Source organism: Myotis daubentonii, chromosome 1 (assembly GCF_963259705.1).
Source record: "Myotis daubentonii chromosome 1, mMyoDau2.1, whole genome shotgun sequence".
Classification (NCBI taxonomy): Eukaryota; Metazoa; Chordata; class Mammalia; order Chiroptera; family Vespertilionidae; genus Myotis; species Myotis daubentonii.
The window spans coordinates 58,022,333-58,045,983 of NC_081840.1; the positions used below are offsets into that span (position 1 = coordinate 58,022,333).

The following is a 23,651-nucleotide window of genomic DNA, read 5'->3' on the forward strand; positions in this document are numbered from 1 at the left end:
GGAGGTGCCCGCAACCAAGGTACATGCCCTTGACCGGAATCGAACCTGGGACCTTCAGTCCGCAGGCTGATGCTCTATCCACTGAGCCAAACCAGTTAGGGCGAAAAAATAAATTCTTATACCGTGATAATCTATCATCAAGGGACCAGCTCGTTCTAATCACTGGTTTTGCCCTTACCTTCATTCAATTACGTGGTAACAATTTAGACCAAATGCCTCTCCCTAAGAACACCCATGCCTTGCCTCTGTTCTTACTTGTCACATAAGGCATAGAGAAATGTACAATTAAATAGCTTTCTAATTACTTTTCTCTCACTGAAATATAAATAATCTCTGGGCTCCAGCCTCTAACCATTTGGCACATGTCCTGCCAGAACCCATTAGGGAAAAACTTCCTGAGGTCAGCCATTTAGTCTCATTGGCAATTTAATGTTTTAGGGAAGTAAAAGTACTCATCCACTTAGGAAAATAGTTTAAAATAACTAAAGGAAATTGATTCCTTCCCTTGGAACAAAGCCCACAAACAAGCTGCAACCCACTGCTTTTTCAGCGTGACAGCCACTTCAAGCAACTCCTGAGTTCGACATCATCTGTACTTACCTCACATCCAGGCCCATCTTCAAGTGCTCAGGGTTCTCTGGGGCTCATTTTTTGGGTACCCTCCTATCTTGGATTCATGCACCTCGCATACATTTTCCCATGTTACACAAATGAAACACATTTCCTTTAAAGTATCTCCTTTTCCTGATGCTTTATCCCAGAGGGCCTGCTCCTTCCCTACTTTCCTGATGCTATTGACCCTATTAATGTCAATATAGTTGTCTCTTCCGTTATCAGTGTGCTTTTCTAAACAGGCGATGCTAATTTAGCTGGTAAATCTGCCTTGTCATAGTCACTAGCTCCCAGTATTTAACTTTAACTTCACTGATCAAATATCTGCTGCTTTCTGTCCTAGCACTAGTTCTTCTAGACCAGTAAAACTTTACGGACATCTGCCATAACTCAGGTCCCCCTCCTCCGAATTATAATCTCTCTTTTTTAATTTTCTTTTTAATATTTTTATTGATTTCAGAGAAGGAAGAGGGAGAGAGAGATAGAAACATCAATTATGAAAGAGAATCATTGATTGGCTGCCTCCCGCATACCCCACAATGGGGATTGATTGAGCCTACAACCCTGGCATGTGCCCCGACCTGGAATGGAACCGTGACCTACTGGTTCATAAGTCAATGTTCAATCACTGAGCCATGCCGGCCAGGCCCAAGTCATAATTTCTAAGAGATCTCTTAAATGCCATGGAAGTTTTCACAGGACTTAGCCTTCAGGCTGGCAAGAATCTCATCAAGCAGTTATGTTTCTTCTCTCCAAACTGGCACAAGGTATTTTCACTGGAACCTTTTTCACTGATTTATATCTGTAAACCACATCAGATCACTTCATTTCTGAGAGAGCCACAGTATTACTAAAATCAATCCCTGGACATTATTTGGTTTCAGATTACTTATTTTGAGGGGGTAGGTCATTCATTCAATAAACCAATTGCCTATTACTGAGTGCCTATTATGTACCAGACAAAAGGGACATAAAAATATACAGATGGTTCCACCATAAAAAGCTCAGTCTCTCATTATGCACACAAACAAATAACTTTCATTCAATCATTAACCCTGGTCCATTTGGCTGCAAGCCACTCTGCCCTTCAAGAGCCCTTTTCCTTTCAATTACTACTGTGGGCATTTAAACTCCTCAGTGCCCCAAAGATGAAGCTTCACATCTTATGTTTTCCTGCCCTACATTTTAGCCAATAGGAGGCATAAATCAGTGAGATTTAAAAGCCACTTCTGATCTAGCTTTGTGTTTTACAATATGCATACAACAAGATGGCCAAAGGATCCAGAGTCTTATCTGACTTACTATGGTTCATCCATCTGGAGGCAACTGTAAGGAGAGGGCATTAAAGAAAGAAAACTTGGGGCTCTCTGGCCAGGCTAGACTGAAAGCTGGGGGTCTGGACAGGCACCTGAGGATCATCCACACTCTAACCTATTGGAAGCCCACAAAGTTCTCTCGGAACATAACATAAAAACAGCAATATCTTTATTTTTAATAACCCATTAGACCAGATTCTTATGGGCCTTAATGAGTAACTTACTCTTTTCATCCCATTCCAGGTGTTTCTACTCTTTTTTAGCTAATGCTTATCAAATTACTGAATAATACTACTTATTATTCAGCTATTTTAATAAAAAATACACAGACCAAAGAACCGTATAGATCACTTTGTATTTATTAGATGTTTCACTGAATTATTTCAAATTACAGAATTCAACTCCAAAACAAGGTAATCAATGGTTACTAAGTTGTTATTCTGTTGCATTTTTCCCTCCTAAAATTTTAACACAGCAAAACACCTTAAACATATGAATAGGTTCAGTGCACTTTAGTGGCTCACAATCATGAGACAAAGACCACATTTATCCATAAAAATTAAGACAAATAGCTCGATATTTTAAAATATTATTAACATGAAATAAAATAAAGGAAAAAAATAAAATACTGCATTTTTACCACAACTATTTGGTAGATGATAGAATATTGTTTCAAACAATGCTCCTCTAAAGAGCATAGGCTGTGGTTGGCACGCTTGGCACTTAAGCACTTGGTACCTGCTCAGCTCCCATCTGCAGTTTTTTAGAAGGATCCTTACTCAGACCCACGTTCCCTGAGCCTGCTCTGCCTGCCTCCACAGGGACTATTCTGCTGGGAGCTTGATCCTTCTACCTGCTCCTAAGACTTTGCTGCCTTCCCTTCATTCCCTCCAGATTCACACTTGCTGCCACCTGCATTCTCAGCAAAGATGCCTGGCACAAAATTCACACAGGTGAGTAACCCCACCCCCTAGCTTTCATTCCAAAATGATGCCCCTTCACTTGACTAAATGATGACTATAAGGTGAGGAGATGATCTACCAACATCAATCATTCTCCCTACTTTGTAGTCACATCTATAATACAAAAAACGTTAGTGATGTCTGATTTAGAACTTAAAACACTGAAATACTTTAGACAGAAAATATAGTGCTCTGAAGTTCTTTAAAATCTACTCTTTCCTACTATTGTTTTTAAAACCATAAAAATATAAAAATTGTAAACATTCTACTAAACATTTCAGTAGAAATCCTGTAACCCTACTTTTTATTTAGTGGGTTCAGAAAGAACAAAATAACACCACTCTCCCTTTGGAAGACCCAAAATCATGTTCCCAGCCCTCACCTACCACTGCACGTCTCTCACCACTGGACAATCTATAGGCCAAGCATGTCTCTCATGACAGCTGCTGCTGCACCCTTGTAACAACGCAGCAGCTCATTGTAATCTCTCCCAGATCAGCTGTCCTCGGGTTTGCTGGGCACCTTACATCCACTGCTCTACACTCAACCCAGCCTGAGTGACCATGCAAACACATGGAAGTAAGGGCACAAAAAATCGGGGCATCTCCTATGCCACAAACTGCATCCCTCTGCAAAGTGAGAGGGCACTTCCTGTCTCTTTGTCAGAGTAACAGCAGAATCAGGTGGGGGTGCTGCCGACAGAGGCAGAAATAAAGAGGAAGCTGATGCTGCAGCCGCCAGCGCCCACCACGCCTCCACAGACAGCATGTCCCCTTCACCGCGACACTGCTAGGAGCTTGAGGATGAATCTCACCTTCTATTAAAAGGAGAAACCTACACAGGAAACTCCAGTCACTTTTCATTGCTCTTATAGCAAGATTTTGCTGTTTTTAAAAGCATGAAAGTAACAAGGTATGACATATTTTTTAAATGAATAACTTAAAACTTAATTTTAAAAAATACTGTTTTGTTTTTAGGAAGGAATATGCTAGACACAAATAACTAATGAAATATATCAGCTCTGGGGAATCCCCTTAGCGTCTTTCAGATCAGCTATGATTAGTGAGATAACCTAAAACCAGAATTCCATACCTGGTCGACACACAGTACCAAGTAACCAGAGCATTAGCTTCAATAACTTAAAACTATATTACCTGAATAGTCTCCATGGTGAAGTGTCAGAAAAAGAGAAATAATAAATATCTCCACAGCACCATAAGGTTTTATAAAATATAATTTCTGTTTTTAACCTTAATGTACAATCTCAAGATTATGGTCCATATTAGACTGATAACAGTTCTGACAGAGGCCACAAAGGCACAACTATAACATGAAAATGATGTCTTTTACTGAAGACCTGTATGGTATACTTAGTCACTGTTGCGGTGGCATCCACTGTGTACTAGTGGATTTAAAGACCAGGAAAATGGTTTTACTATGTATACTCTAATCACAAATTTCAACTTGCTAAAAGAACCAAAGTGGTAACTAAGAGATTTGCCATAACTAAGAAGTCCTTTTATATGTTTGCTTTAGTACTGTGTGCTCTTGTGGGTTTTGTTTCTCTATGATAATATTTTGTAAATGGCTCTGAGTTTTTAACATAAAAATACAGTGATTCATTTTTAATATTAAAAATAAACACAAATGGAAAACAAACTTTCTAGCCAAATTATCTGCAATTACGTATAGCAAGTTATCTATAATAACTGTATCACAGATTGGATCCCCAATACCCAGCATGCTCATGGATCTTTTGAACTAAGTGTGTGCTGTGCCAACTTAGTTCAACACCGATCTAAGCAAAACATAATTGAAAGTAATGACGTGCCTACCAAAAAGCACACACTGCATTCCAAAGCCAAATGTGAATTAGGTCTGGGGTTATCAATTCCATGTCTTCCCCACATTAATGCAGAACTCAAACTTGACTTTACTACAAATCGGCTAGCACTAGAGTAAATTTGCTATAAAATTACTTATAACAAAATAAATATTTTCAGTCCCTCTACACTAAGTTATATATAAAGCATTAGCAGTTTATAACATTAGCTCAGGTCACTCTTTAGGACCCAAACATACTGTACAATCCTGAGTAAAAGATTAAGGATACAGTTTCTTGGGGATCTTTCTTGATCAGGAATCATAAAGGAAACACATAATACCACAATTTGCAATTATCCCCATTTTCATTAGAAGTACCATGAATTATTTACTTTGGTAAATAAGTTTATATATGTAAACCATTTGTTTTGATGGAGTAAAATATAAGAGCTTCTGCTAGGATCCCTCCATCACCTTTTGACACTGATACAATAAATAGTCAGGAAGAGTAGAGCAGGAGGATCTAAACCATAGGGCTAATACATCACCATGAACTCGGAAATGCAGCAAACAGGGGATGGATGGGAGCAGCTGACAGGCCAACAGCCCTTCACTGCCTACAAACAACAAAAATTAAAAATTCTTTAATACAAAGGAACTTCAGTAGACAGTTCTACAAAGACGACACACAATGGCCAATAAGCACATGAAAAGATAATCAACATCACTGCTCATTAAGGAAATGCTTATCAACCCCATAATGAAATACCACTTACCACTTCACACCCATGAGGATGGCAATTATCACAATAAATAAATACAAGGGTTAGTGAGGAAATGGAGAAATTTGAACCCTTGTACACTGCTGATGGGAATGTAAATGGTGCCGTTGCTGTGAAAAACGATATGATGGCCTGCTGTGGTTCAGTGGTTGAGCGTTGACCCATGAACCAGGAGGTTACTGGTTCAATTCCCAGTCAAGGCACATGCCCGGTTGCAGGCGTAATCCCCATAAGGGCTGTGCAGGAAGGAGCCAATCGATATTTCTCTCTCATCGATGTTTCTATCTCTCTATCTCTCTCCCTTCCTCTCTCTCTAAAATCAATACAAAAACATTTTAAAAAATAATGATATTACTTTTCCAAAAATTACATATAGAATTACCATATGATCCAGCAATTCTACTTCTGGGACTTGAACTCTGGTATCTGTACACCTCTATTCAGAGCAGTATTATTCATAGTAGCCAAAAAGTGGAAGCAACTCAAGTGTCCATCGACAGATGAATGGATAAACAAAATGTGGCCTAGTCATACAATGGGACAGAATTCATTAGGAAAGCTTGACACATGCCACAATACGGATGAACCTTGAAGATATTATGTTATGTGAAATAATCCAATCACAAAAGGGCAAATATTGTATGATCCCACTTCTATGAGGTACCTAATGTCCAATTCATAGAGACAGAAATAGGATGGTAGGTGTCAGGGACTGGAGAGGGAGATGATGAGAGCTATTGTTTAATGGGTACAGTTTTAGTTAGGGGAGAAGGAAAAGCTCAGGAGATGATGGTGGCAATAGTTACACAACACCACGAATATACTTAAAGCCACTAAACCGTACACTTAAGAAAAGTTAAAGTAGCAAATTTTCTTATGTATATTTTACCACAAAATTCTTTAATAAAATCTGAAGAACACACTCCTCTGGCTCTAAGAAATCTGACCCTTGTGAGAGCTGATCTGTGCTCTGGCTGTGAGAAGCCCTCATAAACACGGGATGGCCTTTTCGTAACTACGAACCTATAATGTCAACAACATGGAGTCTCAGTTTCCGTCGCAGCGTCTTCAGGGCAGAAGGCAGAGCAGCTTGAGAATCTGACATTTTTACATTTTGCTTCACGTCATTTGCAAAGGATAACCAGAGTTTGCCAAAGTGTTCAGTTGAAATTTTTAATGGTCTGAAAATAATGTTTAAAATTAGATTGATGTCCAAAAGAATTAAATAATTCTAAACAAAAAACATACATTTTAAATGATTCCCAGGAATAAAACAATTACTGTAAATCTGGGTCCCACAAAAACTTAAGTTTTTAAACTAAATATGATTAGAATGCTAACCATTTTTTCACCCTCCAACCTGAAGCAAGAAATGTTATTAAAGTGCAAATGTTTTTTCAATAAGTCACCTAGTTCTTTTCCTTAGTATTAGCGATTTCAGTAAAATGTTTCCAAGTAATTTCATGAATCATTCAAATATAACAAAACTTTTCTTTCAGCCCTAACTGGTTTGGCTCAGTGGATAGAGCGTCAGCCTGCGGACTGAAAGGTCCCAGGTTTGATTCCGGTCAAGGGCATGTACCTTGGTTGCGGGCACATCCCAGTAGGAGATGTGCAGGAGGCAGCTGTTTGATGTTTCTCTCGCATCGATGTTTCTAACTCTCTATCCCTCTCTCTTCCTCTCTGCAAAAAAACATCAATAAAATATATTTTTAAAAAAACAAAAAACTTTTCTTTCATTTACATTCTGGATTAGGGGATAAGGAGACACTCTATCAAAGTCATATACAGGAGCATGAATATAAAGACCAAGCACCTTAAGTAACTTAGACCAACAGAAAAGATTTTAGCAAATGCACATATTTTAAAAATGATTCATGAGACTAAAGATCAAATAGCTAACACTGTGGTATACTGAGGTGGAATTATAGAGAACTTTTATGTTCTACTTATATTTTTCTACAGCATTTAAATTTTTATAATATGTATATATCAATTTTATAATTAGGAAAATATTTTAATAATATGTATATATCGATTTTATAATTAGGAAAATATTTTTAAAGACAGAGGATTTTATTAATATACAACAGAAGAATTGTTATATATATTGTGCTTCTTCGGGTTATGAATGCACACCATGGGAGATACCTCACAGTCAAAGAATGTAAGTTCTTATATAGCAACATAAGTATAAATACTCTGACAGATTAATAGACATGTTCATACTGAAAGACTTTAAAGAGTAGGCAAAAACTGAAGTAGTGTAACACAATCAGAGTGTGGAGAGTTTAAAAGTTTTACAGACAATCCCTGGTATTCTGCATTCTTGGTTCAAGCAGCCTTCATTTAAAAAAATGTTTGAATACAGCCCTGGCTTGTTTTACTCAATGATTAGAGCATCAGCCCGTGGACTGAAGGGTCCCAGGTTCAATTCCTGGTCAAGGCATTGTACCTCAGTTGCAGGTTCATCCCTGCCGGTTGGGGCATGTGCGGGAGGCAACCAATCAATGTGTCTCTCTCACGTTGTCTTTCTCTTTCTCTTTCTCTTTCTCTTTCTCTTTCTCTTTCTCTTTCTCTTTCTCTTTCTCTTTCTTCTCTCTCTCTCTCTCTCTCTCTCTCTCTCTCTCTCTCTCTCTCTCCCTCCCTCCCTCCCTCCCTCCCTCCCCCCCTCCCCATCCCTTCCCTCCTCTCTAAAAGTCAATGGAAAAAATATCCTCAGGTGAGAATTAAAAAATGAATTTAAAAAAATGTTTGAATACAGTACAATATATTCGTAACACTAAATGAGAGACAAGTTAGGCAGTTTTCAATTATTTTGGTAACACTGAACAGTGCCTAGCATAATGCAAAATACTAATATAATCCTATATAATAAAAGGCTAATATGCAAATCAACCAAACAGAGGAACAACCGGTCGCTATGACGCACACTGACCATCAGGGGACAGACACTCAATGCAGGAGCTGACCCCTGGTGGTCAGTGCGCTCCCACAGGGGGAGCACTGCTCAGCCAAAAGCCGGGCTCATGGCTGGCGAGCACAGCGGCAGTGGTGGGAGCCTCTCCCCCCTCTGTGGCAGTGCTAAGGATGTCCAACTGACGGCTTAGACCCATTCCTCACGGGGAGCGGGCCTAAGCCGTCAGTTGGACATCTCTGAGGGCTCCTGGACTACGAGACAGCGCAGGCCAGGCTGAGGGGAACCCCTCTAAGTGCACGAATTTTGTGCACTGGGCCTCCAGTGTCTAATAAAAGTATAACTTTGCTGAGTAATTTTCTTGCAGATCTCTAAAGCTTAATAAACAGAATTAATCAAATAAAATACAAATGAGAAATTTGAAAAGCTTTAAGAAAAGCCATGTGGAATCTTTAAAGTTATTTCAGTTTAAACATTACTTTAATATCAGTTTCTCTCAGAAGTTTTCCAGGATCACCAACCAACCCCAACCTAAATCAGGTCCCATATTATAATTGGTCATTGTACCATTTATTTTCTCTACAATTCACAATTACATATGCGTTGATATGATTGTTCAATGTCTCCTCCCTAGGCTGGACAGAAGGGGCTGTGTCTGAATTGTTATACTCTCTAGCACCTAGCATAGTACTTCTGTCCAGAGAGAAGGCCCAATGAACATATGCTGAATGACTGAATAACCTGAGTTAACATTCCAGAAAATACTTACCTAATGAAATCTAACAGTGATAAGTTTACTGAAAATTCTAGCTGAACAGAATGCGTGTTCATCATTTGGTAATTTATAAAACCAGAAAGATTCCCTTCTGTAAAAGGTTTTTCCATCTGCACACTATATTGAAAGTTTTTTGTGTTCTCTGCTTCTATTATAGGCAAGCAGCATCCGGGTTGCTCAGTGATCTGTAGATAAAAGTAATACAAGTATTGAAGAAGGGATTGATACAGACTATCATATGAATACCAAATTTCTATTTAATTGAAGTAAAGCACATTACTGTGAGATGTTAATAACTACATTATGAAGATGACTAACAACTTCACTTGAGAAAAATTCACTAACACAGATAATCAAGAACTAATAGTACACATATAAAAAAAAATGTAACAAATGTCATTACAATGAAAGCCTCTGTATAATTTGAGAACAAAAAAATATGTATTAAACTCTAGTCTTGTGGCTCTTGATCCTGGCTAGCACCAGATCTTTAAAGCTAGGAGAGGTAAAAGATATATACAGGTGCCTTCCCTTTCCATTTTCCACCCTTACTCAACTACTGGTGCTAGAACTCAGGCAACTGAATTGGGTTTTGTTTTGTTTTAAGTTCCATAGGTGATTCTTATGCAAATCTAGAACTTCTGCCCTGGTCAGGCCAAGGTACTATCCCATTCAACACAATCTAGCTCATAGAAGAAATTAGGTCAGTTTTGTGGAATACTGATCTACTGGTCAAATCTCATTATAAATCCACCAAGGATAGCCACATAATAACACAAATAGCATTATTTCCAGAAATCACAATGGAGGTCTCTTGGAGCCAGGCAAGAAATGACTGAAGCCTGAGCACTCTATGATGCAAAGGCACTATTAATATCTTCACTTAAAATGCCAGGAAACTATGGCACAAAGCAGGTATATAACTTGACCATGGAACACAGCTAAAAAGCAGCAGAAGCAAGATTCAAAGGCAAGCAGTCTGAGTCAAGCGTCTATATCTGTAACTACTGTGCTCTATCAAAACTCATTTTATATAGGGTGGAGCAAAAGTAGGTTTACAGTTGTTCACATGGAAAATAATGCAATAATTAATAAATAATACAAGAATAAACTCTGTTTCACGTATTCACAATTGTAAACCTATTTTTGTCACCCCTGTATTTGTGGCCTTCTCCAATACAACCTTTATTATGTTTCCTTGAATCTTTTGAATAATTCACCCCTACACAAATTAAATAATCTGTCAAATCTTGTACTTTTTTTTTTTTGCTAAAGAGGAAGGAAGAATGTGAAAAAAATGCACAAACCATCAGAAGAGCCAACAGCAGAAATACTAAGTAAGCACTGTACATTTAAGGCAAGAAATAACAAACCATTGTCATACCTTGAAATTTTCTGCAGGAGCAATTTCTAAGTTAACACCTTCCAATTCTGAACCACTCTTATTAGAAACTAACCACACCATCAATAAACAATCATCTTTCCAAATTTTGTAAGAAGACAATGACATGGTTTCAGTATTGCAGACCTCCATAAGATCTGAATGCATGTGCTCAGTAGTTTCTTCCAACAAAGAAGCTAAGGAGCTTTCACTGGCAAGTGAGGCTGAGGTGGACCGGGGAGGGTGAAACACTTCCATGTCATCAGCAAACAAGGAAGGTGCAGGTCGCCTGCACTCTGAGAGTTTCTCCACCGAGGGTGGTTCTGCGAGTGACTCGGAACCCAGAAGTTCTGCACTTAGAGCAAATTTCTCTAATTCTTTGTCTCTTCCATCCCGCAAATTATCCAAGTAATAATCTTCTTCATAAGTCACATTTGTAGGAGAACTAAAGGAAGAACGGGTCATATTATGAGCACTGGTTTTTTCTCCACTTATGGCTTCTTTGACTTTTGACTTCCTTCTGAACTTGTGAGAGATGGTATCTGCTTTTCCTAGCTGTGAAAATAAAACATAATAATATAAAAAGAAACCATTCTTCTAGTCATGAGTTTTAAACATTTTTCTATAATTTCAAATGAGCAATTTAATAGCTTGCTGAAGTTCTATCTATAAAGCACAGAATAAAAAAGAATCAGAGATAAATGTTAAGCCCTGAAATTCTGACAGCTATATAACATTGAACTACTAGCTAAATCTTATTTCTCATTTAATAACACATAAAATCAGCCTGGCCATGGGTGGGTGTTTGAGTGTCAACCATGAACCAGGAAATTATGGTTTCATTCCCAGTCAGGGCACATGCCAGGATGCGGGCTCAGTCCCAGCAGGGAGTGTGCAGGGAGCAGCTGATCAATGATTCTCTGTCATCATTGATGTTTCTCTCTCTCCTTCTCCCCTCCTCTCTGAAATCAATAAAAATATATTTTAAAAATAAAAGTAAATAACACATAAAAGAAAGAAATGTTAAAAAGTCCAATGTAAATAATTCTAAAAACTTGCTAGATTTCAGAATACTAGAGTACAGAATTGCGTAAATTAAAAAGAGTGAAAAACCCAGCTATTTTTTTGTTCTTGAGTTTTCTTATAGAGTTCTCCTCAAATACAGGGATGGCTCAAACTCTGACTCAGTAATATACAATAATCATGATTTCACGGCCTATGAGTCAATAAACAGGGAAGAAAAACTGGTTTTACCTCAAGAATCAACTGGCAATGGCTGACTGGGACACATAGCAGGAAAGAATTCTATAAGTCACTAGTGATGTTTGCTATGGATTCTAGAGATGGGAACAGTAAATTTGCCATTCTTGAGCTAACCACTCCTGAGGAATGGCTTGCAAATCTATGTAAGAAGAGTGACTCAAGTGTCCCCTTGCCTCTCAAAGTCCTATCTAAAATCAGTAGAACAGACTGGCACTCACTACTCTAAGTCTAAGTCCATGCCTACACCTTCCTGCGGGCTGTATCACCACGTGGCTAACCTTCACATGACTCTAGTTTACCAGAATTCTAGGTCCCTGTCCATACTCTCTTTCTTTCAAGTCCCAACACCTCTTCCAACTCTCAAAAGTAAGGCATGAGTCTGTCTCCTCCCTTTCAATTCAGAAGTCATCACACAAAAACTAACAGTTTTAAGACAAAAACAAGTGGGGGTGGGTGGGTGAAGGATTTCCATTCCAGTAGCCATAGAACTTGAATTAGACAGACAGTAGTCCCCCTTATCTGTGATTTTGCTTTCCATGGTTTCAGTTACCTACAGTCAACATCAGTCCAAAAATATTAAATGGAAATTTTCAGAAATAAATAATACATAAGTTTCAAATTGCACGTCATTCATAGTAGTGTGATAAAATCTCTCACTGTCCTGCTACGTACATCCCAGGACGTGAATCATTCCTTTGTCTAGCATATCCAGGCTGTATATGATAGCTACCCATTAGTCACTTAGCCCTCTGGGTTATCAGATCAACTGTCTCAGTATTGCAGTGCTTGTAATTCATGTGCCCATATTTTACTTTAATAATTGCCCCAAAATATAAGAGTAGTGAAGCTGGCAATTTAGATATGCCAAAGAGAAGCAATACAGTGCTTCCTTTAAACGAAAAGGTGAAAGTTCTTGATTTAATAAGAAACAACAACAAAAATCATATGCTGAGGTTGCTAGAAACAAATCTTCTGTTTGTGAAACTGTGGGGAAGAAAAAAGAAATTTGTACTCGACTGTGGTAGCAACTCAAACAGTAAAGTTACAGCTACAGTCAGTGAAAAGTACTTAGTTACGATAGAAAACACATTAAATTTGTGGCTGAGAGACATGAACAGGAAACATGTTTTAAATGATGGTAATGTGTTGCTCCAGAAAGTACTAAGCCTACACAAAGACTTCAGCAAAGGACCCCCTGAAACGAGTGACAGCAAGCCATTTACTGCAAGCAATACTGTTAGGCTAAATTTGTTTTTTCTTAGGAGGGAATGAATATCAAGTCTAACAGAAATGGGATCTGTAAAAGACAGAGATACAGTAAAGAATATAGCCTGGAGTCTGGCCTAGTGTTGACAGCGATGGAGAGAAAATTCCACTAAGGGAGAAGGAGGATGAAAGAACTGGGATCATGTAAAACTAAAGAAAATGTAGCTCTAATCACAATTTTGCACTAGGTATGTTTATCAGGCCACCAAATGGAAAATGACATGGAATTTTCAGACACTCAAAAATAGTACCTTGCCCAGCAGGTGTGGCTCAGTGGTTGAGCGTCGACCTCTGAACCAGGAGATCATAGTTTGATTCCCATTCAGGGTCCATGCCCAGGTTTCATGATCAATTCTCAGTATGGGATATGCAAGAGGCAGCCAGTCAATTATTCTCTCTCATCAGTGATGTTTTTATCTCTCTCTCTCTCCCTCTCCCTTCCTCCCTGAAATCAATAAAAATAAATATATTTTTAAAAATAGCACCTGCCCTTCTTTTACTATGAGAATAATACATTAGGATAAAAACTTTTGAAAATCACTATAATCGTAATGCCTGAATGTAGTTTCCATTTTTGTATAATTCATTCAATCTCAAAACACTTTTATCTTCTTAACAGTTATAGGCAAGATGTAAATAGAATTTTATATTATTTTTAATATATCCTAAGTATTTTTTATTTTACAATGCAGTACTTATCATTTTTAATGGCTGAGTAGTATTCTGAGCTAATATAATTTATGTACCCTTTCTCCTGTTAGACACCTAAATTGACTCCTATTTTTCACTATTAAAAACATCATTTTGAGAAGTACTTTTTTCACAGATAAATCAATATTGTTGAACTATTATTGTTGACAGTATTTCCATCAAACCCCTCCCACTGAGAACTGTCCTCCACCCACTGGGGTGAGAATACTCTTAGTTACAGTTATAACTTTATTTGGGCCCTGCCCCTTGCCTAGCTGACTAGACAGACTAGAGAGAACTCCTTACTCAAGCTGAGCCAATTAGATTTTCTCTTTCAGGAATACAAAGGTGTGTCATTGGTGGCTCTGGAGCTGGGAAAGCCATTTCCCACTAGATAGATAGATAGATAGATAGATAGATAGATAGATAGATAGATAATGGCCAAGAGCTTTCATAGAGCAAGGTTTTTTATATGAAACAGGGGACACAGACTCTCAGGGGAATATAACTGGCTACTTACCAAATTGACTGTACTTTCTGATCCTAGCCCAACAAATAATGACGATGCCAGCAGCTGCTTTTCTTTCTCCTCTTTAGACTGGGTAAGGGCTTGAGATGGAACCTTTTTTGTTATCGTTTGGTCGACATTCTCTATTACGCTCTCTTGAGAAACAGGCGGAGCTTCCGTTTCATCACCAGTTTTGCTTTCCTTCTTGGGAAGATAGCCCTCTTTCCCCCACAATTTCTGTATACCTTCCAGCTTCAAGCTACTTGTCCTAAGGAGATTGATAATGAAATCAAGTCAATTTAAGTAACTGCTAAGCAATTACTTTCTTGAGGCATTTTTAAAAATCTGTCATTGCCACGGCCTTTTAGAAACAGCTTTTTATTTTATTTTGTATGCCCAAAGTAAAATCTAGATCTCTAGATTTTATTTTAGTTACAGCCAAACCCCGCCTCCACCATCCTTCAGACAAAGGATTTAAGGCAACAGAACTCTAGACATAGTTTAAAATTTAGATCATTTAATTTTCATTTAATTGCTTACGTAAGGTGTCCACAAATAGAACTACTGTAAATCAGTTCCTTAACCCCAATGACTTTGCAAAATATCTTCAATTCTGATGAGTTAAAGATGAGAAATGACTCTTAAGTTTTTTAGCTATAATCACTCAATGAAAGAATTAACTCTACATAAATTCATCAAATAAAATCCTGTTTAAAAAAAATAATCATTCAAATCCACTCCAATGTATAAACTTACCTTTAATCCAAAAGGTTTTCTTGATATGAACACTAGCTACATTTTCAACCATTACAATGTACCTTTATAAAAATGAAGTGAGGTTTGATTTATAAAAGAAAAAAGATTTTTGAAAAAAACATGAAGATCAGGAGGTTTTTATACCTGAGTTGAAGAAGAATTAAAGTAGTGATTAGAATTTGGACTCACCTACTGCTGTCCCAAAAATGACAGCTATGAATCTGCAGTGTCTAATATAACCATAAGTACAGGCTGAAACAGCCAAAGATTGCCTCTATTATGTTCATATAAGAACTGTGTGTCCTTGGCACTTGGCTCGTTTAAGTAGCCCTGTTGTGGTCCAAAATAGCATTTTGGAAATTTTCACTACAAGACAGGCAGATCATAAAAGAAAGACTCAGAAATGTTTGTACTGATTATGATTCCCTTCTAATTAGTTAGAATCGTGATCACTTTGATTTTCTGTATAATGCCAGAAACAAAAATAGGTAGTTATACTTCATACTGAGTGAAGAACTAATAGCTATTAAGTACTAATTGGCTGAAAGAAAATCTGAATGTTAATACAGAATGACCTACAGGGAATCAGTCCATTCCTCCTCAATAAATTTTGCTGCTAAATGGTCCTTTACAAGTATCTCCATTTCTCTCTTTCTTTCGGGTACCAAAGAATTTTCTAAAAAGTTATTAAACCCAGACAGAGTGGCTCAGTGGTTGAGTGCCCACCTATGAACCAGGAGGTCACAGTTCGATTCGCGGTCAGAGCACATGCCTAAGTTGAGGGCTCAATTCCTGAGGGGGTGTACAGGAGGCAGCCGATTGATGATTCTCTCTCATCATTGATGTTTTTATCTCTCTCTCCCTCTCCCTTTCTCTCTGAAATCAATAAAAATATTTTTAAAAAAATAAAAATAGCCTGGCCAGCATGGCTCAGTGGTTGAGCGTCAACCTAGGAACCAAGAGGTCATGGTTCAATTCTTGGTCAGGGCACATGCCCAGGCTGGGCTGCAGGCTTAATCTCCAATGGGGGGGCCTGCAAAAGGCAGCCTATCAATGATTCTCTCTCATCATTGATGTTTCTATCTCTCTCTCCCTCTTCTTTCCTCTCTGAAATCAATAAAAATATATTTAAGAAAATAAAATAAAATTAAGTTATTTAAAAAATAAAAACTGTTATCTATCAACCTCTTACAAGAAAACTGGTTGTCCTTGCATGAGCAGATCCAAAAGTGCTCATGGTAGCCACTAAAATGACCCCCAGTATCTCTAGGGTGCTCACCAACAGCAATTCAAAGGGATCCATAATGTTCACAGCAGGATTATATAGAGCTTCTATAACCCAGCTTTCCAAGACATATCCTTTAATGATTTTTTTTAAAAGTAAGTCCCCAAGTTTTACTAATAAATGATTCAAATACTAGTTTTTTTAAAAAGGCAGGTGTTTTGGACACAAGGATGATCCATACAGATCTCCCTTCAATGCAGAACTGTACTGTCCCTGCTGTTGGCAGTGCAATCCCCCCACTGCCTTAGGGGCAGAGGGCCACCTCACCGAAGATAACGCTGCTTCCGGAGCAACCCACACGCAGTGACTGATGAACTTAAGCACAGAGCCCTGTCCACCCATTTTGTCCACCTGAGGATACTCTGAAGGGCCATTCTAGCTCCAGAGCTCCCCATGGGGTCAGTAAAATCTGTCATTGCACTGCATGGCATCTTAACTACTTCCTCTGCCCAAACCTGCTTCTTTCCCCTTCCTTCCATAGGTATTGAACTAAGGGCACTCCTTAATATTCTACACGCTAAATTCTACCACACTGTGTGCTTCTCAGGAAACCCAACCCCCAACAAAGGGCAAAATGAGAAAGGGGAAGAAAAGTAAGCCTAAAAGTAGCCTTGAGCTATTTTAAAGGTTTTCTGGCTCATTTCATCTGCACAACATGCTTCTCATCAACATAAATTTTCTCTGTCATACATTATATACAAACAGTCTAAAAAGCAGACAAGTAAATAAGAGAGCAGCATAAAGCCTTCATATACAAAATATGAGATAAAACATACTGTAAAAAAATGTTTTTAAACATGAGTCATCTTGGTCTGGGTTTGGATAATAATAAAAACCTAATACAAGTGGTATACCTTGTATTATTTTGACTCAGACCATTCAAACGCAGAAGTAAATTCTGGCCACGCAACCTTCAAAAGATTGGGGACATATTTTACACTCAGCTCTAGGAATTCCCATTTGAGGTATGGTACTGCCTATAATAGGACTTAGAGTAAGAAATTCTCAATTGGGCTGGCAACTGCTTTGCTATCACCTTGCTAGAGACTACAGAAGAGTGACAGTCTCCTCCCTAAAGCTGATTCACCTGGCCAACTACCACAGAGGTTTCTAATCTGAAATAATGAGTGAGCTGTGGTCCTCTTTGGAAATGAATTTTAAATGCACCCTTGTGTTCCATTTTATGGTAATACAGCATATGTGTAATTCCTTAGCTGCTTTGCCAAATGCCCTGTCTCTGAGAGTGGTACATGTTTGCACATAGAATTTACAAGGCCCTGTTTAATATTTAGTTCAATACTAAAAAGCAGATGCTGTCAATTGTTGTGCAGGTAATGGGACTATGTCTCCTCCCTGGGTTTGGAGCGTTGTCTCTCCTTCCCTTGCCCCTCAGTTCCCTATTTGGGGCACTTAATTGCTATCACCTCCACTATCACATGCCTACAAACCATACCTGCTTTCCATGCTTGGAATGCCAAAAATTAAATGTCTGAGAAAGAAAGGGTGTCCACAGAGCAGGAAAAAAGGCTAAGGAAGAGAATTTGAACTTAGGCCACTTCATTCAGCATATCATTCTACATTCCTCATGAACTATGTGTTTTTGATCTGAGAAATACTTCTTACAACCATCTCCCTGGAAGACTGACAAATATAAAGATGAACATAAAATAAGGTGAATGACTCCTTAATGAATATATGAAAACTCAAAATTCAAATGTCATCTTTGAAAGTTGTCACCTTTGAGATTTTATCACATTTATTCCAACAATGCTGCCATTACTCAAAACACTTGAACTCTTTTAGAAGAAGCTCCTACACAAACAAGAAGGCCATTTTCATGTACTTCATATCACAACAGAATAGTGACCAAAGTCATCCAGATTAATCAGAAATTTTATTTGATAAACTCAGCTTTTGGATAATGATAATGATGACAGCTACCATTTATTAATCACTATGTACTCAGCTATATGAGGCACTTTGCATAATTATCTCATTTAATTTAATCATCTTTCTGAGAGTAATTTATTTATATTTCCAAAATCAAAACCTACTTAAAAAGGTTACCATTTGGCTGCACATAAGACATTTAGACATCTGTATCACCAATTTTCAAGGAAAGGGACTCTAAAAGCATTTTGAGTAAAGCACACAACTTCCTCAGGTGAAGTCAATCACCTTATTTTATGTTCATCTCTATACCTGTCAATCTTCCAATGAGATGGTTATGAAAAGTCGATTATGAGAAATGTAGAATTATATGCTCAATATTCACCTGGATATGTAAGTTGTGATATACTTCTTTAAATATATTATACACACACACATATATACACACATATACATATAATATGTAGTAATAATACACACATCATTACTATGTGTAAAGGTCGTATACATCCTATGCTATCTTGGAAATAAGCAATCTATCTCTCTCTCTCTCTCTCTCTCTCTCTCTCTCTCTCTCTCTCTCTTATTTTTATTTTTTTGTTGATCCTCATCCAATGATATATTTCCATTGATTTTTAAAGAGAGTGGAAGAGCCCTAGCTGATTTGGCTCAGTAGATAGAGCATCAGCCTGCGGACTGAAGGGTCCCAGGTTCTATTCTGATCAAGAGCACATGCTGGGGATGTGGGCTCGATCCCCAGTAGGGGGCGTGCAGGAGGTAGCCAATCAATAATTCTCTCTCATCACTGATGTTTCTTTTTTAAAAAAATATTTTTTTATTGATTTCAGAGAGGAAGGGAGAGGGAGAGATAGAAACATCAATGATGAGAGAGAATCACTGATTGGCTGCCTCCTACACCCCCACCCCTCCCCACACTGGGGATCGAGCCCACAACCTGGGCATGTGCCTTTGACAGGAATCAAACTTGGGACTTTTTAGTCCGCAGGCTGATGCTCTATCCACTGAGCCAAACCAGCTAGGGCATCATTGATGTTTCTATCTCTCTTTCCCTCTCCCTTTCTCTCTGAAAACAATAAAAATATATTTTTTAAAAAGAGAGAGAGAATGGAAGACAGGGAGAGAGACAGAGAGAGAAACATCGATGTGAGAGAGACACATTGATTGGTTGCCTCCCGCATGCACCCCAACCAGGGCCAGGGATTGAGCCTGCAACCGAGGTGTGTGCCCTTGGCCAGAATCGCACCTGGGACTCATCAGTCCATGGGCTGGCTGATGCTACATCCACTGAGCCAAACCAGCTAGGGCGCAAACTCTCTTAAAGTGTAAAGACATACTGTATCGTATCAATACTTTTTGGAGAGCAATTAATAGAAACAACAGCCCAAGCAGAATTTATCTTTCAGGAACCCCTCTACATTTAAAGACATTTAAATATTCCCATGTTCTCAATTTTAATAAGAAAGGAACTTACTCTTTCAGCCCTATTTCTGCACTGTTTCCAGATATATCTGAACCCAGAGAAATGCCAGCAGGAGACTGTCGTCCAGTAAGGCCAGATGAAGAAAAGGAGAGTCCATATGGTTCAAAATTGAGAACTAGAAATTTAAAACATTAAGAATGGTTTATATTTAAAATAAAGCCAAAATTATTTTTAAAAAGGCAAAAATTATCAAAGTTACCATCATCACTAAAATAAAATAACTGAAGACTAGAATCCAGTGACAATTTTTAAACTGGAACGGAACTTGGAAATGATCTAACCAAATATTTATAATAATAACAAAGCAGCTATGATTTATTTAATACTACTACAGTCTTCATACTATTAGCTGATCAAAGACAGTACTTCATTTTTATCATTTTACCTCCCTTAGAACCTAAAAAAAAATTCAATTAGGAAAGAGAGCTAATAAACCAGATCTATTGAAAAGTTGCTGCTCTCAAGCAAAAACGTTTAAGCAGCTATGAACGAAGAGATGGCTGCATTTTGCTTAACAAAATGGCACATTCCTGTACTGAACAGGCCGACACAGCCCTCGATGTGAAACCTCCCCTCCTGATGAGGAACAGGCTTACTCAGGTTCGGATTCCATTGAGCCTGTACACCCATATGAACTCAACCAGAGCCTTGAAAATTCATGTTGTTACTGTGGTAGAGCAGATGCCAATATACATTCCCGTCTTTCTCAGTAACAGAACCCCTGATGTACCAAAATGTACCAAATAAATGTTTGTTTGTTGGCTAAATGAATGATATAGAAAAGGAAGCAATGTGCAGTAGAAAAAAGTAATGTGCAAATTGATTATCGGGAAAACTGAGTTCTTGATGTAGGTCAGGTGTTAACTAGGTATATGAACTAGACCTTCATTTCTTTATAAAGTGAAGAGTTCAGACTAGGTCAGCAGTTTCCAAATGCTGATTTGATCATCAAAATCAAGCTGACTTCACTGATCACCCATAGACTTTTGTGTACATACAGCCAAGCTTTCAGAGATTTAAATATAGAAGGTATAGAACAGGGCTATGTCCTGTCTTATAACTGATTTCTCTCCCCATGATGTAACAGATAGCCTAAGCTCATGAAATTTGGATTTTACTTTAGAAAACTTCTGAAAAATAGATTTTGGAAGAAAAGGGAAGAGCCTAATTTGAGAGCTTAACCCCATTTATAATGATATTCTATGGGGGAACAGTACTTGGCAAAGGAATTCATTCGTTTGGGGAATTCCAGGACTATTATATTTACATCAGCCACTTACCTTATTTTAAGAATAGGGACAGGCAGTGCCAGGAACTAGACTCTTCATCCTATCTTCCCTTCCCTACCCCACCCCTGAACTGTAGTAATAGCAGGCTGATGGCCCAGGCACACTGAAAATAAGGAATATGGCAAATGGACCACATCTCCCACTCTGGAACTCCAGATTTTCACTCCTTGCCCTGGATGTCATAAGGCTTCTATATGCACTACAGTCACAGGTCGAGCAATTATAACTCAAAATTTATTTACCGTACCTCCCTCCCCCCCCACACACACACATATTCTATCAATATAGGGTATCACTGTGCTAAACAATATGTCACAAACTTTAAAAGAACAAATACTTCTACAAAAAAATAACATCATGCCTATTATTAGTGTTTGTGCTTTTTGGTCTCATTTTAGGATCAACCATTTAGTTGTACTCATATGCCTAGCACAGAGCCTAGAAAATATTAAGTACTCAACAAAACCATTAAATTATTTAAGCCATTAAATAATTTCCTCTTTACTAAAATCATGACAGAAATCTTTTCCTGACAGCTACATTTCTTAAATTCTTTCCTGCCTTCGCTGTTCCTAACGTCACTGATCACATATTTTGTTGGAGGAAGTGTTCTAACACACTTAAGATATCCAAGACTGCACAGAATGAAAATGAAACTCACTAGTCCATAGAACCAGTTTCTTCCTAAAACTGTTTCATAGGTATGCTCACACTACTATCTGTCAGCCCTCTATCACAGTGACCAACATGATAATTCCACCTGCCAAGCTGGGCTTTTGAAATTCCTGGATAGCTGTCATATCTTAGGCACTGCTGTATAGGAAACCTACGACTTTAGGAATACCTCTAGGCTAACCGTTTTTTCCTGGGTTTCCAACGACCTAGTCAGGGTAAACATGTCACAACAGATTTAAAGAGGAAAAATAAAAGTAAATGCCCTCAATTATTTACTTACACACATAAAAAAAGATGCCCCACCCTGGCTTGTGTGGCTCAATGGTAGAGTGACAGGTTCAACTCCTTGTCAAGGGCATTACCTGGTTGCAGGTTCTTTCCTCAGCCCCAGTACTGGCACATGCAAGAGGCAACCCATGGATGTGTTTCTCTCACGTTGATATTTCTCTCTCTCTTCCCCCTCCTTCCACTCTCTCTAAAAATCAATCCTTACCCATGGATATTTTTTCCATTAAGAAAAAAAAAAAAGAGATCCCTATAACCTAGCCTATAAACTCATAAAAATTACCTTTTTCCTGGGAAAGCTTTTCCTCCTGCCGTTGGTGGTGAGGTTTGTACGGTGCTGCCCCCTGACTGAGTTCTTCAGCCACATGACTATCCAGAAAAGATAAGGAAGCATCTACCTATATTAAATTGAAGCAAAAATCAGGAATTAAAAAATCTTCCCTAAAACAGTAGATTGTATGTTCACCTAGGTACTTTCAGCTCATATGTCCTAAAAACATTTTTTAGGTGAAAAGCAGAGATTCAATTCCAAAAGTACTACCTAACTCCGTAGCTTTCTGAAACATCTATAATCAAATCACTCAGCTAAGTCATTTGCAATTATTACTGAGTTTCACTGCACCGAGGAATACATTTTTGAGCATCCAGTATATTAGGGCATCATGTTAGCTCCTACGATAGAGACAAAAGAAGACACAGTTCCTGCCCTCATGAGACTTGTAACCTACCAGAGGAGAAGACACATCATATACTAAAGCTATAATCTGTATTAGTTTCCAGCTGTTGAGGGATAAAAGGGGAGAATAAGTTCCTTATCTCTTTCAGCTTCTAGAAGGCTGCCAGCATCCCTCGGCTGTGGCCACATCCCTCTGATCTGTTTCTATAGCTACTCTGCCTTCTCTACACTGAACTCTTGCCTCACTTTTCTAAGGGCCCTTGTGATTATCTCATGCCTACTTGGACAATCGAGGATAATGCCATCACAAAATTCTTATCTTAATCACATCTACAAAGTCCCTTTTACCATGTAAGGTACATACACACAGGTTCCAAAGATTGAGATGTGAACCTCTTGGGGAGCTATTATTTGGCCTCCCACAGTGCCTTTGATTTAACTATCCAATTCCTTTCTACCTGAAAATGCTTTTTCAAAAATCTATGGAAAATTACTTAACTAATTTCAACAGGAATAGAAAAGTACTAGAGAATGATTAAAGGGAGAGAGGAGGGGGGGACAAGAGATGGAGAATGAGTAAGGGAAAAAGGAGAAGAGAAAAAGTAAGAAGAGAAAGAAAAATGAGATATACACAAGAGGATAGTAGTGATAACCTCAGAAACCAGAATAGCTTCTCCTGATTTAGCCAAACGTATGCAAACAACTCAGATAATTTAGAACAGCAAGTAATTCTCAAACATTTAAGTGGCTTGTCAAACTCTGAATCTGGAAAGGTTTAGTTTCACTAAGATTCTTGGAGAAAAGAGGAAGTGTGGTTATTTCCTAGTTTAATTTTATATGCAGCATATTTATTGATCATCTCAATGGACGTCTCTGAAATGTCTGCCAAATGTTAAAGCAAGGCCTTTGCCTTTGAGGACCTATTGAGAGAACGAAGGAACAAAGCTTCAAAATTAACACAAGTCATGAAAATCTGATTCAGAATTAGCGGGAATACC

The 23,651-nt window shown here is 38.2% G+C and overlaps 1 protein-coding gene across 4 annotated transcripts in view; it reads right to left on the reverse strand.

Annotated features, from left to right (window-relative positions):
• Nucleotides 1-2,269: 2,269 nt before the first annotated feature.
• Nucleotides 2,270-23,651, reverse strand: part of AP4E1 (adaptor related protein complex 4 subunit epsilon 1) — a 75,217-nt gene continuing 53,835 nt past the window's right edge. For all 4 annotated transcript variants that reach the window (XM_059701423.1, XM_059701412.1, XM_059701431.1 and 1 more), the window contains 7 exons: nucleotides 22,261-22,375; nucleotides 19,720-19,843; nucleotides 14,309-14,564; nucleotides 10,573-11,124; nucleotides 9,183-9,373; nucleotides 6,520-6,677; nucleotides 2,270-5,331 (listed from right to left, as the gene is read on the reverse strand). In XM_059701423.1, the coding sequence (XP_059557406.1) occupies nucleotides 5,171-5,331; nucleotides 6,520-6,677; nucleotides 9,183-9,373; nucleotides 10,573-11,124; nucleotides 14,309-14,564; nucleotides 19,720-19,843; nucleotides 22,261-22,375 (1,557 nt within the window). In that variant the 3' untranslated portion in view covers nucleotides 2,270-5,170. The remainder of the gene's footprint in view (nucleotides 5,332-6,519; nucleotides 6,678-9,182; nucleotides 9,374-10,572; nucleotides 11,125-14,308; nucleotides 14,565-19,719; nucleotides 19,844-22,260; nucleotides 22,376-23,651) is intronic.